Genomic DNA, 15,145 nt, shown 5'->3' with positions numbered 1-15,145 from the left:
CAGTAGTGATATATTATACTGTTACACAAACATAATTACGACACACTTAGCAGTAGTGATATGGTGTACTGTTACACAAACATGATTACGACACACTTAGCAGTAGTGATATGTTGTTCTGTTACATAAACATGATTACGACACACTTAGCACTAGTGATATGTTGTACTCTTACACAAACATGATTACGACGCACTTAGCAGTAGTGACATGTTGAAATACAAAATAAAAAGCTGTCGATCACTCTTAACATCTATAATTATTTATTCAACACGCTAACAAATGACTTTTTTACAGAAATGACTGTTTAGGCAGCGTATTATTTACAAAACTTGAGACGATCTTGACGATTTTTTTTTCTTTCTTTTCAGGTTGGATATCAGACATGACACACAGCTACATGGTGACTTTCGTCTATGCTGGCATTCTATTTTGCCTGGGATCATTCATTATATGTGTAATTCAGATACGCGCCTACTGCAGTGTATCGAAACGCAATAATCACATCGATGAGTCATCAAACCCAGACAATTTTACAATCAATGGTTGTCATTCGAACAGTAACTTTGTATTTGATACCAAATTATGATTCCAAACATTGATTTAAAGAACAGAAGTGAACTACATGTTTACTTAAGGATGTACTCTTCTGAGGTTTCCATCACGTTCAAGTCTCGTTTTGATCTGGTGTAACGGGTTTTTGTAATATCTATCAAATTATGATAGGTTTAATAGTAAACACACATCTGGAAAACATGTAAAAAAACTAGATGTCCGTTGTGTGTAGATTTTTTTTCACAAGAAATTGAAAAAAATGACCAATTTGGCGGCCATTTTGAAAAAGTGTATTTATGTGAATTTCTTGCGCTTCACAAAGGGCAGAATTTCACCTTTTTTGACACTAGATTAATCACTTAAATTGTCATTGTGTCACCATTTTTAAATGTAGCAGGTTCAATTTTGCTGTACAACTTTATAATGTTCAATATGATTAAAATAATATGCAAAAAAGTTGAAAGTTATATATTATTGGTATTTTTTTTTTTTTTACATATTAGGGTAACTGAAGCACTTTTGATTTTTGACCCCGAAAAAGGTGAAAAATAACACAAATAATAATGGGACAAAAAAGAAGCACACCGACCCCCCATTTGTGTGGCTATTTTAGAAAGAGAAACACATGTTCTTTTGATTCATTGAATACCAAAAAATGTTTAATACAGGATTTTTTTATATCAAGCGTTAAATCTGCAAAAAATGGTGAAAAAATGTGTATTTTTCATTAAAAAATAAGGGGTAGGGGTAACTAAAATCGCATTTCTGAGTAAAATGAATAAGATTATGAAACTTTATTTCCATAATCTAAAAGAAAATAATATTTTTATCAATTCTACAAACATTCATACATATCTGATAACACACTTGGAAGAAATTGTATGAATTTGTTCTGCAAATGGTCAAAACCCGAAAATTCACATAAAATCACATTTTGTGTTAAATTGGTATCTTTGACCGATCATAGCACAAAAACGAACACACGGACATATACATTTTTTTGCATTTTCTACTATGCCATTATCTCCTTTTTCCAAAAATCAATATAAGAAAAAAAGTTTAATACAGGAATTTTTTGACTTCTCAGAGGTGTACATCCTTAAGTTAATCACATTCTTGTTATGAGATAAATGCAACATCTAAAACAATTACACGTAATAGTTTGTCATAAAATCAACTGTTAAACAATTTAAGTAACAGTCTTTACGAAAATTCTAAATGGACTTTAAAATGTTTTTGAAAAAAACTGGAAATGTTTTGAAATATCAATGATGGATTCGAATGGAACCGACTGATGACAATTAGAGGCTTTTATTGCTACTTAAAATACATTCAAGGCACTCTTTTGTATTGTAATGATCTATGGTCGTTTATTGCTTAAAAGCAGGTTATGTAGGTATATTGTTATCAACATGTCAGGAATTAAGACTTAGAGCTGATGATTGCTCTCCATATATATAAAACGCAAAGATATGGCCCTAATCAATACAAAACATCCTTCACTTTTCAGATCTAGGATATGAATGTTTATAGGAAAGAAGTGATTTAGTTAGGATTTTCGAGCGAGACAAAATAAGGGTACGGTGGGAAGAGCTCACGATCGTCATCATGCTGTGATAAACCACAATGCGATTTCAGAGTTTTGCATGATTAAAGTGACATAAAATCAATGCTCTGGATTTTGTTTGTGATCGACACATTTTCCTGTTGTTTTCTGTTTTGACCGAAGACAACGTGGTGGGTACCACATGTGGAGATCACGCGTATACCATTACAGGGCATTGTTTTCCAGGGATCTATGATGCCTTTCCTTTTGTGTTGGTGTCGTCTTAGTTACTTTTGATGTTGTTTTGTATCGGCATCATGTTGTTATACTATTTTATGTTATCATCATAGCTATACATGATTTTCTAAATTCTAGTATAATGAGCGTTTTTTGTTATCAATAGTTGTACCTTTCCTGTATGCGACACTCTGACATGTAGACATGTTTTAACATACCAGCTAAGTAGTCCCGTCAGACAAACGTCCATTGGTATATTTAAGCCAGTGATGGCCTTTCACGTCCACGCTTATTTGAGATAACTTCTTTGGATGGCAGGTACAGGCATTTCTTCTTAATCCAAAGAATCGTACTAACGTAGTCTATGTCATCGTTATTATTGTGCCATTTATTTGACGTTTAAACATTTGGCATCATATTTTGCGCATTTTCAGCTTTTCCCTACGGTACACTCCTGTGTGCATGCAATGTACTCTCTTTATACTGTTAATTCAACAGTGAACAAAACATATCTGATAAGGTATATCTATTAAGATGATAATAATTGCTTCAAATGTAGTTCGTAAATATATAAAGACAAGAAAGCGTTACTGGGTCTCGTCGTCGTCGTGGTACGTGTTTACTAGCAGTGTATTGTCTCACGTTAAAGCCTGGATGTTGTGCTATTTCGGTCATAGCATTGTTAACTATCGACCGTCCTAAGAGGTAACATCAAGCTGGATATTTGCTTCAGGTCATGTCGTTATCAACTACGCAAACTTTAGTTAGACATTTACAATTTCAGTATCCGCCCGAATTCAAGCTAAAGAATACTATATAAACAATACCTATATTATTACCACTGTTACTACTTTTAAGACCCTTCCCAATGATTTCTTTTTATCGCATTTTGCCATGCATTTAACAGAATTATGGTTGTTCGAAATTTGAATATTTGAAAATAGAAATAAGACCAAGGAGTGTCAAATCTAAGGGCTACAAAGCATATTACAATCAGTTAACAGGGGAAGTTACTCTAAGCCAGGAAATCACTCCTTTTAGATGCTTCATCTTTTATAGAGAATATTCAAAGTCATAACAACTCCGAGTGGAACACTTTCTTGCAGTTATATACAGTAATACCCTTTACCTTAAGGGTTTATTAACTCAGTAGCCCAAAGCGCATTCAACGTCTACTTTAATACATTTTCTTTCAGAAACAATTCCAACTTCATAATATCTTCAGAGGGAGATTTCAATAGGATTTATCTGAATGATTTTCATATCCCAAATGATGTTTGTGTTTGATACCCCTAAGTAATATGTAAGTTTCATATTATCACAATGACATTTGATTAATTCTATACTGAACCCGCTATTATGTAATATTTATGTAGCCGTATAACTTAATTATACATACTTCTATTCGATATCTATTCTACCTAGTGGCGTTGAAATTGACCTCCATATTATCGGTACGTCACACAATAAGGTGGTGTCAGTGACATCGCATGAAACTACTACAGGCCTGGTATTATAATGAACTACTGATCGAATGTATGCTCACTGTATATACGTCTGGATTGGTCTATTCATCGCGCTGTCAAACTGACTGATCTTTAAAACTTCCTGGTTTAAGTTTAAAACCTAACTACTGCCAAACGACTAACAATCATTCCGAATAAAAACTTGACTTATCCACATCATGCGTCTGTTTGCTCGAATGATCGTCGTTTTCCATTTGGGGATTGGTATGTATTATACTTTTTTCATTTATTAAATTCACATTGGAAATCTTCACTTAGAACTTGTTTATTCCGTACATAACTCATATTTAAGTATCACTTTACAAAAAATCATTTTTTATAATAATCAAAATGTATTTACTTCGTAAGGTTTATAGTCCATTTACCCCCTCGCATCTTGTTTAGAAAAGAAAGTGTTTGTACCAGCAGTAAAGTTATTTTCATTTTCAACTCTGAGACAAATATGCAGACTAGTTCGGTTCTAATATGGGCGCTGTTTACTTGGACTAGCTGTTTGACATACCTTCTGAACACGAATGACTTAGTTTATTTAATATGTACTGCTACATTGCACATAGTAGAGTCGTTAAAACCATGACGAGTCCGACAAGGTAACAGACATGTCACCAACCCTACTGGTTTCTGGACATATAGAACGTCCATCTTCACATTTATAATGCTCCCTTACATATCAATATCTACAACTTATTTTTGCTTTCCTTAGCGTTACCTATCAACTAATAATGTTGTTATTATCCCATAGCAGAAAGGACCATTACACGTGAAGATTTACAAATCGGAAACTATTCGTCTTTCCGTCAAACTGTTTAAATAATGAGGGACCAATCATGACGTACGTCAACTTCATATCATGACGGAAATTCCCGAATAGTTTCCATGGTTCACTTTTAACGTTCGTGCCTGACGGAACTGGTAATCATAAACAGCACGTCGTTGTTCCCGACACGATAACATGTATGATGGTATGCATCGCAGTCCGTACTAACATATTCTCTAAGATGCGCTACCACGCATGACAGAATATGTTTAAACAGAACTGTGTTGCATATCGTTTGGACTTTGACTAGGACGAATACAATGCATTCAGTGCATGGCAGATCCACACCATATTTATATAGAAGGACTGTACACATGATGAACATGTATTGTTGAAGTATTGTATAATGTTTTGGCGGGCGTCCACTATAATTAGTAGCTAGTGTATTATTTTACCGCTTCAGGTCTGTCCAGGTACTTGATTATCCGCTAGAGAAAACCGCAAAGAGTTACGTGTTGTTGTGCCTCTTTACTACATTACGTGTCCACATAAACGCAGAACAAAGGGCGAACAACTCAGGTGCATTAACTTTGAGAAAATACCAGGCACTGTAAATGCTGATATGAATAGTGAACCTGAGAATGTAATTTATGGTCAAACAAACAGTGATCTCAGAACACGTACGTGTACCAATGGCAATGTTCGAAAATTAAATGCATATACATTTATCCTTGAATGTGGATAATTTAATAAACAACCTATCTATCAATCCTTTTTATTCGACAGATCATTTCATTGCCTTGAGAATTGTATGGATATATTAATGACACATCCAAACGCACATATCAGTACTTACAAAAAGGCAGCACACAAAGTGCTGCATTTGTTATTCTTAGGTTTTACTCTATTGACTGTTGTTTATATACAATATACACCATATGCTGTTGTTTATATACAATATACTCAATTGTCTGTTGTTTATATACAATATACTCCATTGTCTGTTGTTTATATACAGTATATTCTATTGTCTGTCGTTTATATACAATATACACTATTGTCTGTTGTTTATATACAATATACTCCATTGTCTGTTGTTTATATAGAATATACTCCATATGCTGTTGTTTATATACAATATCCTCCATTGTCTGTTGTTTATATAAAAACTACATTATCTGTTGTTTATATACAGTATAATCCATTGTCTGTTGTTTATATACAAGATAATCCATTGTCTGTTGTTTAAATACAATATACTCCATTGTCTGTTGTTTATATACAATATACACCATTGTCTGTTGTTACTGGAAAATTTACTCAATGGTCTGTTTTTGATAGATAATATACTACATTGTCTGTTGTTTATACATGATTTACTCAACTGTATGTTGTTTATAGATAATATATTCCATTGTCAGTGGACGATAACCTCTGAATGTAACCGAGTTAGAATTAAGGAAAAAATTCGTACAGCAATAACAGCAAATACATAATAATTTATATTAAACAAAAATATCATCAGAGAAAAAGATAAGCGTGCCTGCCTCTTCTTTGCTTGTTTAATTAAGGGTCGTTCACCAATATTTATTGTTTTTGTTTACCTGTGAATCTACAAGTTAAAATAGAAATATACTATATATGTATAAAGCTCGTGCTGCACGCGTTTACTTGTTTGTGAAACATGTTATTGATGTTCAAAGTTATAATCAATTGAACACCGGCATTATCAACTCGTGTTAAACTACAGGCGTAATAATACTACGTTGTATTTTGTGTAATAATACTACGTTGTACATTGTGTAATAATACTACGTTGTACTTTGTGTAATAATACTACGTTGTACTTTGTGTAATACTACTACGTTGTACATTGTGTAATAATACTACGTTGTACATTGTGTAATAATACTACGTTGTACTTTGTGTAATAATACTACGTTGTACATTCTCTAATAATACTACGTTGTACATTGTCTAATAATATTACGTTGTACATTGTGTCATAATACTACGTTGTATATTGTGTATATATAAGTATATGCTTACTGAAATGATATCATAATTTGAGGCTTTAGAGTAATTATCGGTTTACGGATTCAATGTTATATACTTTCTCATTTCGACTCTAAAGTAAAATGTGATTTAACTTGTTTAGTTTTAATTTTTCGTTGATATCGTTCCAGTGTCCCTTCAGTCACTAAACGAGAGAACAGTGCAGGACACGGCTTGTTTCGGCACTGGGGATCACTCTCTCATTGACGCAAACTGCTCCTCGACAGAAAAAATATTCCCAATACAACTGAATGCGGGCGCTAAGTTGAGCACTAGCGCCTGTCCCTTAGAAATGGAGTCGAATGCAACAGATCTTTTGGTCCAGCAGTGCTGCCTCCCGGACACAGCGCAGGATTGCGTGGCACTCGTGAACACGTATGTACCCGACATAGCATCTGACTATTTGGAAACTTGTGTCGGCAGAGAGGCGTGTTTGAGACGCCAAGCATTTAGGATGGACGTACTTAGTATTCCTACGTGTAACTCTAGCGCCTTTCCTCCACAGACACATTACCTATACCTCGACTATTACTGTGTTCCAGGTGAGTCAAATAGCCAGCTTATAATTCATGTCACTTCAAAGGAGATTACGTAATTGCCGATCCTACTTGATTGGTAAGATTACATGAATGATTGAACATATTATTGAAAAATGTTATTAGCATAATTTACCTTTATCAAAATGCTACATTGTATGTTAATATCTTTTAATACACAAGGACAACATCGGATCTCCATAAGGGCAAAACCAAATTTATAAACAACATCCATAACAAGCAGATAGCGTAACTATTTGTTCTTAATTTGAAAGTGATCCATGCGTCACATGTGACAAACGTTATCACAAATAAAATGGCAGATATATAACATCATGTCTGATAAGATTATATTGATCACATGACAGGAAAATAAAGCATCGTGTCGTCTGCATGTCTCTTAAAAATAGGCAAGTTCCATCACATACGAGTTCCAGTTGACTGAAGAAGGCAATAACAAATTGGACTTGAAACTAATCATCTTTACTGTTGTTTAATTGTTTAAGTATTTAGTATAAGATGCACCCTGTAGACAATAAAGTCACCCAGCAAAAGTTTTCGATGTAAAGGTCACACCTACCCCGAATATACTGGAATATATATCAGTCCCTCGAGCTGCAAATAGACCGTGACATGTATCACATATCATAACAAAGTAAATCACCTGGACCTAATTATGCTCTTCATGTTTTAGAATCAAAGATTGGGCGTTTCCCGACTGCTGATTTGACCAATGACGGAGTAGGGTCCCTCATATATCTCCAAGGCAGCACGTATCCCTTACAAATCGTATCCACGACTGTCACGTGTTCTTTGGAAACAGATTGTTCCGAGAACATAGTCATATACGGACTTCACGTGAACTTTGAACTTGACAATGTGACGTGTAACCAGGCAATGGTGATGAACGATACTAGTGGTACTCTGTATACCGTTGGTTGTTCCGACAACGACGCCGTATCAGGGCACAGACTCCGTACCCTAGCAACCAGTAACCACAACTACATGGAAATCTACTACAACAGCCTCACCTCCAACCAAGGATTGTTCTGGCTGGCATTCCACGGTTTGTACCAATTCGGTCGATTCTGTATGTCTTCTAGATTGATATTATTTATTTTACTGTTACTACTAGATGACTGAATGCCCTATATACTTTGAAATTATACGACAACAAAAAGTATCACTTGACAATTAATATGCCGAACATATTATCCAAAATAATATTGTGATTGGTATATATTAATGTGCCATTATTGGCATGTATGTAAGACAGTTATAATTCCACTTTCACATACATACAATACGCCCGTCCTGATCTGCGATACATTGCATTATTTATATTAATTGTTTCTCCGATTTTAATTATCAGATTGTATCTACATGTATCTATACATAGCAACAAATTTCTTTAGGCGACATGATCTTTCTTGCGAGTTCTCATATTTATGTACATTGGAAGCATTTTGACAGCTTCTGGCAATTTATCACATACCTATGTAATCTTGACAGGTTCTGGCAATTTAACACTTAATTGTCCTCGACGAGATCCCATAAATCAATGTCTAACAACAACAGAGATGACGACGACAACAACAGAACCGACGACGACAACAACAGAACCGACGACGACAACAACAGAACCGATGACGACAACAACAGAACCGACGACGACAACAACAGAACCGATAACAACAACAACAGAACCGATGACGACAACAACACCAGAGCCGACGACAACAACACCAGAGACGACGACAACAACAACTACTTCTTCACCGCCATCAACCGGGGCTTCTTCTGCTGACGGAGGTTATTATGTCAAAAGATATTTTTGTTAACATACGTCAATGAACATTATTTGACGAATTATAAATACTTCAATAAATGAGGATATCCCCGTTAACAACACTTTGTTCGGCCTTTATAATAGTGAATGTAGATGTTTAGCCTGTCACATGGATAATGCTGGTTTAAGTGATGCAGCTAAGGTAATAAAGTCACAAAAGGCACATGGATAATGCTTGCAGGATCGTTCTATAGAACACAAAGCTTCATTGACTTGGTTAAGAATAAGTACTAGTAGTCTACCTCATTCATAAGAATAAGAAGGAGTGCATTATCTATATTTGGGTACATATTACTGCTTTATATATTACAGCTTTTACGATATGTAATTGCATAAACCAAATGTGTTTTTTCAACTTGTTGTGGCAATAAAATACTATTCGTATTTGCGATTTTGTATCATACATTTGGTTGCAATGATTCCTAAATGAAAAATATAACAATATGATATGTATCGTTCTATGTCGTATTGTTCAGTATGCTACATCGTAGCTTATGCATCTAATTCCGACTTGTGTGAGGAGCAGAGTATATTGATGACGACAATGTCTTCTTATTCTTTATTAAAATAGCAGGCAATGGGAAAAAAAAACTTTTCATATCCCCTCTCTCCTCTTCATTACTATCCTGTTATCTTTTAGGTTCCACAACTATGATTATCATGATCGTCGTGGTTGTCGTCGTCCTCCTCATCCTCGCCCTCGTTGCTGTGCTGATCTACTTCAAATGTTATAAGGTATGATGATTACGCTGAACACAGAAATCGGTCATCAATCATTTGTTATCTAGTCTACTAGTGCAGTTATCTGTCGTGTACAGCTTGTTATTTGTATATAACTGCCGTAACTACATATAAGATATCTTGTCATATATTTGCATTACCAATATATATAGTTGAAGGATTATTATCACCTCTACATGTTTAACATTACGGTAGGTAAAGGGATAACCTGTGTTTGCCAGGCTTCGAGTCATATATATTTTATTATCTATATTGAATACACATAGTGCATTGCATAACTAGCGATATAACTCATATCGACTGTGTGGCCATCTCCTACCGATAGAAAGGTTGAACTGTTCGTTCAATTGTTGAGTGTTCTGTGTCCTTACATGTACCACAGCTAGGGTCATAAGGTCGTATGAAGTTAATGTCTATAGAGGAGGAGCACCCAAGGACCAATGGCATTAGTCATATCACTGGTATTTTATTCAGTCACATTCTTATGCAAATGGGCCGGATTACAAGAAGAAGAAAAGAAAAGAAAGAAGTCACGGGTGTCGCAATTGCAGCAGCATATATGATCAGTTTGCTTTTCAATGTCACCTGAACAAAAGACATAGACGAAAGCCCCAAAATACGCAGGGGCTCATAGACGTCGCACCCCACGTTTCAGATTCAGAGGGTTTATTCTTTCTCACCCATACGTTTGTACAAATGGTACTTCATGCATTTAATGTACATGATTGATTCCTGCTATTTACCCTGAAATAACATCCCAAACATCCGTTGATTGTCACAGTTGAACTAATTACCTTACAAATATATGGCTTCGTTAAGGATATGATATAATATTTTATTGCTCTTTAGAAAAAAGGTGATAGTACGGGTGATGTGGAGGAATGTGCTGATAAAAAGGATAGCAAACTGAAACAGGAAGAACATTCCTTACCAGAAATATCTACACCGGACGTGAAAGAGCAGGTATTTGTTCAATTCATGAAAGAAGCTGCTAGCGATAAGATCACACATAAACAAAAGCTAGAGACAGTGTCACAAGTTAACAGATGCTGGCGATAAGGTCACACATTAACTGAGGCTAGCGATAAGGTCACACATTAACAGAAGCTAGCGATAAGGTCACACATTAACAGAGGCTAGCGATAAGGTCACATATTAACAGATGCTAGCGATAAGGACAAACATTAACAGAGGCTAGCGATAAGGTCACAAATTAACAGAAGCTTGCAATAAGGTCACACATTAACAGAAGCTAGCGATAAGGTAGCACACTTGTCCTGAACGGCCCTGTAGATTTGGACTAAATTTGGTCTGGAGCATCCTTAGGCCCAGGGGACTCAATTTTGTATAAGTGATGGGTCTGGCCCTCCCTGAGGCTGAGGAGCGGGGCCCAATAGGGGAAATATAGTAAATTCTTTAAAATCCTTCTTCTTCTGTAGGAATGAAAGGATTTGTTCCATATTTGGTCTGAAGAATCCTTGGGTGAAGGGGAACCAATTTTTATAAACCGTGGGTCTGGCCCCCAAGGGGCCTGATGGGTGGGACCCAATAGGGGAAACATAGCAAATTATTATTTAAAACCTTCTTCTTCAGTAGGAATGAAAGGATTTGGTCCATATTTGGTCTGAAACATTCTGGGGTCAAGGGGAACCAATTTTGTATAAACGGTGGGTCTGTCCCCCTTGGGGCTGAGGGGTGGGGCCCAATAAGGGAAATATAACAAATTCTTTGACCATCATGATTAAGGGATTATATCCTTATTTAGTCTGGAGCATCATTTGGCCAAAGGAACTCAAGTTTGTTCTCGCTATATCTCAAGGACTGGATGGATCGTTCTGAAATTTCATATGTACTTACATCACCTACCATGGAGTGCTATGTCTTTACTTCATACCAATTATATTAAACATATTCAGGTGAGCGATACATGCCCTCTGGGCCTATTGTTACAATTTTAGATTCTATTGCTATGTTTATTTTATTATGTCTTTTCGTAGATAACACTGCACACAACCTTAACATATGAACTTAGTATACAGGGATAGTACGTCGTATGTAGGTACTATTTTTATTTACACATTTTTGCCTGGAGTAACATCTCTCTTCAGATATCTTTTGAATATATTTTTGGTACTACTGCTAGAACCCTCTTCAAGGAATTCCTTCTTGTAAAGTTACGTATTGAGGAATTATTTTTTATAGTTGACTTACATTGACCTTGCCTACGGGAACCATACATCGTTATCTATATTGGTCCTTTTTGTATTTTTCGATTGCCTAGCCTCAGCCTGAAAGTGAGAGAGAAACCAAAACACAGATAGGTGATGTCGGAGCATTTGGCAACAAATTACCAACTTTATCTATAGATAATGGCAATGTCCAACCACCGGACAACATATTACCAACTTTATCTATAGATGATGGCAATTTCCAACAACCGGGCAACATATTACCAACTTTATCTATAGATAATTGCAATGTCCAACAACCGGACAACATATTACCAAATTTATCTATAGATAATGGCAATATCCAACAACCGGACAACAAATTACCAACTTTATCTATAGCTAAGGGCAATGTCCAACCACCGGACAACGTATTACCAACTTTATCTATAGATAATGGCAATGTCCAACAACCGGACAACATGCAGGAGAAGAAGAAAAAGAAGAAAAAGAAAAAGAGAAAAAGGAAGTCTCGGTCAGCAGAAAACAACGAGGACTTTTTACACTGCGATGAGGTGCAACCGGGGGCATCGAATATTTTCACAACGGAAGAAAATGTCGAAGAAAATCTAAAAAAGAAAAGAAAGAAACATAAAAAATATGATAATCGTATTTCTCCGGAACACTCCTGTGGACCCGATGTTATACCTCCCCCAAATCATGTTGACAACCACGCAACTGACGGTAATCAGTCGAACAAGAAGAAAAGGCGAAAGAAGAAAAAGAAACTGCGGGAAAGCATGAATGCTGATGGTGAGGACACAGGTGCACGTGACACAGACGAAACATTACGTACCGGTGATTCAGTAATAGAATAATTTAGTTGTTGTCTTCTCAAAATTAATTTCTACAGAAAGTCGGATCACTATGTTTTGGGGATGTTTTCTTATGATGACAACAGTGTTTCATAAATTCATGTTCCCTTTACTGCACTTATAATTCGTGTTCTTAAGTCAAGTTTGTCTTATATCTATATAAACATACATCATTCTTGTGGCATTATTTATGTCTGAGTTTTTTTATTCTCGAGTGCTTGTTTTCTATTATTCTTTACTATAGTTATTTATTTAAATAGTTCATCAAGTAAATCTGCTGCATTTATCTCTATATAAAATGTATTCACTCATGCAAATAGTTTACAATTGTATGCTCAAAAAGTATTTATATAATATGTACCACTGTTTCCTACCGATTTACTGTATAATAAAACATGTGTGATGTTCGTGCCAGTGCTGAACATGCTAATGCATCAGTTTGTTAATAGACTCGCTTCTTCCAAGTTTTTTTTTTCAAATCTTAAACTTAGAAGTCCTGGTTGCCTGGTTCGAGTCGTACGTATGTATCCTGTGTTGCAACAGACGATAACGGATCACCAGATACACGTCACTGCTAACAAACATATCCACTGCTACCATCAAGTGTGTTCATAGTGTTTGATTGAGAAAACGTTTAGTAAGTTATATAACTCCATAATGTGGACCATCATTAGCCATGTCGCAGCATAAAGAACCAATTAGTGCTGTAGCTGTAGACACTGATTCGGCGGTCCCAATAATCAAACAATCGAACGCAATTGTCGTACACTGATATATATGACAATCATATGGATAATTCGTGTTTAAATCGTAGGATATATCAATGGAAAAAGTCACGAACCATCGAGATGCTGAAAAACAATCTATACAGACTATAAAATGAATTTGATAAACGATATATTATAAATATCTACAGACATAGCCTTAGTATGAATCAAATATGCTAACTTTGTTATGATATCTGTTTATGTACATATATGTTGAAGGTTGTAGGGAGGATATTGATAGGAGGGATAGTATTGATAGATACACAGCTGGTAGAGGGAACAGTGGTTATGAAGGAGGACATAATAGTTCTGTTTTAATACCATCTCACAGAAAAGCATTTTATAACGTTTGAAACCGGGAATATATATAAAAGGATAATGTTAGAAGGAGTAATTAGTGGAACAGCCAAAACCATTAACAAGCACCTTCCGTTTTTAAGTCTTTAGTAGATATGTCTGTATATGGTCCGACTAGGTCTGTCATAGATATGTCTGTATATGGTCTGACTAAGTCTGTCATAGATATGTCTGTATATGGTCCGACTAAGTCTTTAGTAGATATGTCTGTATATGGTCCGACTAAGTCTTAAATAGATATGTCTGTATATGGTCCGACTAAATCTTTAATAGATATGTCTGCATATGGCCCGACTTAGTCTTTACTAGATATGTCTACATATGGCCCGACATAGTCTATCATAGATATGTCTGTAAATGGTCTGACTAAGTCTTTAATAGAAATGTCTGTATATGGTCTGACTAAGTCTATAATAGATATGTCTGTAAATGGTCCGACTAAGTCTGTCATAGATATGTCTGTATATGGTCCGACTAAGTCTGTCATAGATATGTCTGTTTATAGTCCGACTAAATCTTTAATAGACATGTTTGTATATGGTCCGACTAAGTCTATAATAGATTTGTCTGTATATGGTCCGACTAAGTCTTTAATAGATATGTCCTTTATATGGTCCGACTAAGTCTGTCATAGATATGTCTGTAAATGGTCCGATTAAGTTCCTAATAGATATGTCTGTATATGACCCGACTTAGTCTATCATAGATATGTCTGTATATGGTCTGACTAAGTCTTTAAAAGATATGTCTGTAAATGGTCTGACTAAGTCTTTAATAGGTATGTCTGTATATGGTCCAAATAAGTCTATCATAGATATGTCTGTATATGGTCCGACTAAGTTTTTAATAGATATGTCTGTATACAGTCCGAATAAGTCTTTAAAAGATATGTCTGTATATGGTCCGACTAAGCCTTTAATAGATATGTCTGTATATGGTCAGACTAAGTCTTTAATAGATATGTTTGTATATGGTCAGACTAAGTTTTTAATAGATATGTCTGTATATGATCCGACTAAGTGTTTAGTAGATATGTCTGTATATGGTCCGACTAAGTTTTTAATAAATATGTCTGAATATGGCCCGACTTAGTCTATCATAGATATGTCTCTAAATGGTCCGACTAAGTCTATAATAGATATGTCTGTATAGGGTCCGACTAAATCTTTAATAGAT

The 15,145-nt window shown here is 35.4% G+C and overlaps 1 protein-coding gene across 1 annotated transcript; it reads left to right on the top strand.

The window, feature by feature from the left end:
• Positions 1-3,402: 3,402 nt before the first annotated feature.
• LOC110463386 lies at positions 3,403-13,361 on the top strand. The gene is made up of 8 exons (XM_021517928.1): positions 3,403-4,068; positions 6,808-7,218; positions 7,907-8,278; positions 8,725-9,024; positions 9,702-9,796; positions 10,652-10,765; positions 12,084-12,306; positions 12,409-13,361. The coding sequence occupies exons 1-8, from the start codon at positions 4,023-4,025 to the stop codon at positions 12,846-12,848; spliced, it is 2,001 nt and encodes a 666-aa protein (XP_021373603.1). The 5' UTR covers positions 3,403-4,022; the 3' UTR covers positions 12,849-13,361.
• The last annotated feature ends 1,784 nt before the right edge of the window (positions 13,362-15,145 follow it).

The sequence above is a fragment of the Mizuhopecten yessoensis genome, unplaced genomic scaffold (genome assembly GCF_002113885.1).
Source record: "Mizuhopecten yessoensis strain PY_sf001 unplaced genomic scaffold, ASM211388v2 scaffold10899, whole genome shotgun sequence".
NCBI classification, from domain to species: Eukaryota; Metazoa; Mollusca; class Bivalvia; order Pectinida; family Pectinidae; genus Mizuhopecten; species Mizuhopecten yessoensis.
This window is presented reverse-complemented; position numbering and strand designations above follow the sequence as displayed.